The 5,382-nt window shown below is 50.1% G+C and overlaps 2 protein-coding genes across 2 annotated transcripts; both read right to left on the bottom strand.

Annotated features, from left to right (window-relative positions):
* Positions 1 to 1,356: 1,356 nt before the first annotated feature.
* On the bottom strand, positions 1,357 to 1,734 carry LOC136532692 (BTB/POZ and MATH domain-containing protein 1-like). The gene has a single exon (XM_066525290.1). The coding sequence runs from the start codon at positions 1,732 to 1,734 to the stop codon at positions 1,357 to 1,359; it is 378 nt and encodes a 125-aa protein (XP_066381387.1).
* Positions 1,735 to 1,748: 14 nt separating this feature from the next.
* Positions 1,749 to 2,589, bottom strand: LOC136532691 (BTB/POZ and MATH domain-containing protein 1-like). The gene is made up of 2 exons (XM_066525289.1): positions 2,191 to 2,589; positions 1,749 to 2,060 (listed from the first exon to the last, which is right to left on the bottom strand). Exons 1-2 carry the CDS (start codon positions 2,587 to 2,589, stop codon positions 1,749 to 1,751), a joined length of 711 nt encoding a protein of 236 aa, XP_066381386.1.
* Positions 2,590 to 5,382: the final 2,793 nt, after the last annotated feature.

Raw genomic sequence — 5,382 nt, 5'->3', positions numbered from 1 at the left:
ATTAAGTGGACCATCACACAGAAGTGACATATGAATGGATGACACGATTGTGGGTGCTCCAAGGGCATGTACAATCTAGCGGCGAGACACTAAAATTTTCTCTTGCCAGTTGCCACCATGTTAGAGAACTTTTTAGCACAAATCCATGCAATGGATAGGATCTAGATATAAAAAAAATGCATACATGTGAGACCCATAAATAAACAAACAAAGCAAAACACACGAATTTTCATGTTGTGTTCCCATATCCTCAAACTGAAACAAATGAAGTGATTTCTTTATTCTCTTAACATTCCTCTCTTCGCCGGTCTCTCAACCTTTCTCTCCTCCTGATTCCTTTTCTTAGGTATCTATCTACATGTACAATGGCTTAGAGCATCTCCAAGAGTTCTACTGAAACTCACTCTAAATCGTCATTTAGAGAGTCATTTGTATAAATCTCGCTTTCACTCTCTAATAATTTTTGTGTATCTTGTGTTCACTCTATAGAGTCATTATCGTTTTCTTTCTTTGGCTAGCGACAAATCCGTAATACAAGATTAATACAAGATTAAGAAGAAGTTAGAAGGTTTACACGTCCAACATCACATCACGGCAAGGTGCCATAAGCGATGGGATTGAACACGAACACAAGGCACCGCAAGGCGGTGGAACGCACGCTGTCGTACCTAACTAAGAAACTAAATGTGCGCCCGACGGGCTTGCGATGTTGAACGAATCCGTGCTCAAGGCGCCTGCGCCGCCACCCACCTCCCGCGAGCACCAACCATGGGGAAGAGCTCCCGCATTGCCTCGCGCTTGAACGACGATAACGGCTCTTGGAACGTCTCGTGGAACCGAGTTGTGATGGTACGTCAGGTAATACAAGATTAATATATTGGGATAACTAATTAAAGAAGCTATTGGATAATATTTTTTCACTAATTAAAATGTCTATTCAAGGAAATAGAGTCTCTTGTAGTTAGTCTTAAAACCGGAAAGAATCTAGAAAAATAGATTCTTAGTTCTCCTAGCATGGTTGCACATGACATCATTCCCGAGAGGGAGAGGTGAGCGCATATACATCAAACGTCATTCCGGAGAGGGAGAGGTGAAAATCCAGCTGATCCATCCACCACTAAACCCAATCATTAACCTTAGTGAACACATTATATTGTCCACGTACTCCATACAATTGTAGTATAATAATATAATAACTAACGCGTCAACGGACGATCCTCAAAAATATATATATAATAGCTAATATGAATGACGATGCAACGAAAATAAATAAACCAGCTAGACCTAGCATTGCTTGGGTATATATAATAATATATTATCTAATATACATGAGGCCATGCACGCATACGTACTCCATCAAGTCAACTGCTTGACGAGAAGCTCGACGAGAAGAGGGAGGCAGGTGGCTTTCATCTCCTCGAATCCACGGGTCTCCATGACCGCCTTCATACACCCAGGGCGAGCCATGAATTCCAAGCACGCTGCCTTGAGAGCCTGGCACCGGTGCTCCTCCGCGGCCACCAACGTGGCCGCCACCGTGCCGACGTCGATGCGCCTGCACAGCGCCTCCTCGCACATCTGCTTCAGCCTCTCCAGCTTGTACCTGTGCGCCGCCGCGAGCAGTCCCCGCGCCATCTCCACGCCGTCGCCGTCGTCGCCGTCCTGCTCCAGCTCCTGGGGAAGCGCGTCGGTGTACACGAAGTGGAGCATCGCCTTGAAAACCTTCGGCTCCATGCCTTTGATCTTCATCACGCGGCGGGCGGCACCCTCCTTCTCCTTCTGGTGCTGCTGGTTAGCGCGAGCAGCTCTGCTTCCAGCACCGGCGACCGCGCCGCCAGCAGCCAGCCGTGCGCGTCGAACGTCTCCCCGGCGACGTCGATGACCACATCCGCTCCGTGCTTCTGCTTCCACAGGAGACGTCCGGTGCCCTCAAGGACGTGATGTCGCACCTGATAGCGAAGCGGTCGTCCGCTCCGTGGTTCTGCTTCCTCGTGCAAGTCTTTCCACTTGAGGGCACCGGAATTCTGCTCCGCGCCGCCAGCAGCCAGCCGTGCCAGTCTCTGATAGCGGTGATGTCGCACCTGATAGCGAAGCGGTCGTCCTTGAGGGCACCGGACTCGTGCAAGTCTTTCCACTTGACGAAGCCGTCGAATCCGATCGGAGCAGTCGTTGATCCGGTCGGGATCGGACCACTCGGTGGGTGCAGCCAGAAGGCGCATAGTTCTTTCGAGCGGCTGTACCCGGGCACCGGGTCCCCGGCCTGATCGAGCAAGCTGAACTTGAACTGGACGGGATCGGTGTGCGGGGGGTGGTGGTGCTGGCCCCGCCATGGACGAGCTCGAGGTACAAGGAGATGCAATCATCGTCTCCTTCTTCCTGACGGCGGCCATTGGGGAAGTACAAGATCCGCCAGCTGTAGCCTGCCACCTCGAAAGCCTGGGACGGTGCCCACCACGCTTGGGGGAGCTTCCTTGACGCCGAGTAGCCGTCGATGGTGAGCTTGTGGGAGCCGCTCACTTCGCGCATGAAGATGGTGGAGGCGGAGCGCGAGAGCTGCCGCGCAGCAGACGACAGGGCGAGAGCCGCCATGATCGACGACGGACGTACGTACGTACGTGCAAACCTGCCGCCGCGACGGCCGGACGGAGCGGAAAAAGCACATGGATAATAAGGCTCGTTTGGCATGGCTTCTCCACCAGCTTTAGGAGCTGTTTGGAGCCGTTTTCTACCAAACGGGGTAAAATAAAATAGCTTCACTTATGAAGCCCCTAAAAACATGTTCTAACAGTGATTTGGGGTGGGATGGAGCCAAAAAAAAATGGCTTCTCCCGGCTCCTCCTCCAGGCCCCTAAAAACATGCTCTCGCAGGGAAGCCATTTTGCCAAACGGTTTACCAAAACCGCTTCAGCTCCACCGGTGGAACTGTCCGTGGAACTGAAGCAAAAAAAAATATTTTCACTAGTGAAGTGAAGCCCTACCAAACAGGGCCTAAATCTAGGTGATTTTGGTGATGGTTGGTTGCATTCACTACCGGAAAACGTCCTTTGCCGAGATCCTAGATTTTTGCCGAGAGCAAAAACGCGGGCTCTCGACAAAGAAAACGTTTGCCGAGAGCGGCTCTCGGCAAACACCAGCCGTCGGCAACTGACAGGATCGTCGTGGGCCTGCCTCTCGACAAGCAACAGCTCTCGGCGAGGTGGGCCGTTTTGCCGAGAGCCGCGCTCGGCAAAAAATACCCGTCGGCAAAACAGTCCTTTGCCGTAGGCCGCGCTCTCGGCAAAATCAGGCTCTCGGCAAAACATTGCCGCGGGCCCATAGCCGTGACTTGCCCTGACGACATCACCGCTTTGCCGAGAGCCCCTCCGTTACTGCTCTCGGCAAACCTCTTTGCCGAGCGCCGCTCTCGGCAAATATTTGCCGAGAGCCCCTCCCAGGCTCTCGGCAAAGGTGGTTTCTATATTTCATGTGCATGTGTTTCTCTTCTCCTAACTCTCTCCAAATAAATTATTTTTTCTTTCATATGCTCCAAACTTTTTTTCTCTATAGACATACTACAGGTTGTACTCAATATTAAAATTTTGTGTATTTTTGTAATTATTTGCTATATATAATTAATTAATTGCATTTCAAGGAGGTTTTTTAATCGATTAAAATTTGAACAGCGATTGATTTAAACACGGGAAAAAATTAAGTAGAAAATGATATTCATGCTATTTATGCATTATTGAGGGCAAATAACATCTTGTTGATGTTTTTTTCACCTTTCATTTTACGAATCGAAGACCACGAACATATGTCACCCAACGATTTAAAAATTCTTAAAAAAGGAAACGAAGTCGGAAAATTGTGATATTTGCAATGAAGCCATGGTATCACACTTGGAGGCTGTGGTAAAAAATTGAAAATGTTTCGCACAAGTGGTTGCGTATGATTCTTACAATCTGAGACATCTCCGAATAAGTTTCATAAAGTTGAGAATGATCCATTAGGATTTTCAAACAATGTCACGGTCGAATTAGTTCTGGAGTTCCAAACTTTTTGTATAGCCATTAGAGAGCATAAGTTGTAACACGGCAAAATTTCGTATTTTTTCAGAGCTATTTGCTGTTTATTAATTTTTTTTTGGATATTATTTGCCGAGAGCTTCAGGGAATTGCTCTCGACAAAGGCTCTTTGTCAAGAGCAACTAGGCCCGCTCTTGGCGCAGATTTCTTTTTTTTACCTGGCCTGGATCAATGGTTTGCCGAGAGCTGGCTCTCGGCGAAGAGGTTTGCCGAGAGCTGCTCTCGAGATTTAATTTTTTTTTTAGAAATATCATTTTTTGTTCAGTTTGCCGAGAGCTACTCTCGGCAAATAATAATTTTTATTTTTTTAATATTTTTTTGTGCAGTTAGCTAGTTAAAAAATTCGAACGAAATTTGGAAAAAAAATAACTTTACCGAGAGCCGGATATGGGGGCTCTCGGCAAAGGGGGAAGGTTTGCCGAGAGCCTCCCAGATCTGGCTCTCGGCAAAGTGGCTTCACCACTTAACCATTTCGGCGCAGCCCCGCAAGCCCCGCAAGGTGAACCGTTTCGACCGCAGCCCCGCCGCAGCCCGCCACGCCCGGCTGCGCGCGCTGCCGCCGCCGCTCCGCCCGAGCCTCGCCGCCGCCGCAGCCCGGCCAGCCCGCCCCATCCCGCCACGTCCGCCCGCGCGCGCCGGTGGCGGCCGCCGGCCCGCCCCAGCCCCGCCATGCACGGCCGCCGGCGTCTTGCCCCCGCACGCCAACGACGCAGTCATTCGTCCCGCCCCCACAAGCAGAGGAGCGAGGAGGAGTGGCGCGCCGTCCTCTCCCCCAAGCAGTTCTGCATCCTCCGCCAGAAGGGCACCGAGTCAGTACTCTTCCTCACTCCTCCTTTTTCCCTAAGCGACTGCGGCGGTCTGGTGCCTTGTTCTTCCGTCGCGGCCTGCGCGAACCCCCGGCTGCTGGAGGCTGAAACCATCCCCCTCCCGCACCTAACCGTGGTACAGCTATTACCGCGTTTCCTTGTAATGGATTATTCTTTCTTCCTCTGTTGTGGAATTTGGTCGCCATGGATAACCCCAGTTCCCCACACTGCATGAACTGGGGTGAGTGCGCCTTAGGAGTCAGGAGGGGTGGAGGTGGAACAATAGACTGTCAGAGGCAAGAACCTGAAAATGCTAGCCACTGTATTAGGGTGGTGTTTTTTCCCCTGTACTCCTTCCGATTTCTGTGCGTTCAGATTATACGCATTGACGATTTCCACAATGAACATTTTGATATCAGATTATGAGAATATGAGCTGTTCGTGCCTTTGATCTTGGAGGAACGCCTACTTATAACATTAACAACTGATGCTTTCTCATCATTGTTTTATGA

Source organism: Miscanthus floridulus, unplaced genomic scaffold (genome assembly GCF_019320115.1).
Source record: "Miscanthus floridulus cultivar M001 unplaced genomic scaffold, ASM1932011v1 fs_687_4_5, whole genome shotgun sequence".
Lineage (NCBI taxonomy): Eukaryota > Viridiplantae > Streptophyta > Magnoliopsida > Poales > Poaceae > Miscanthus > Miscanthus floridulus.
Note: the sequence above shows the minus strand (reverse complement) of the source record. Positions and strands in the feature narration are given on the sequence as shown.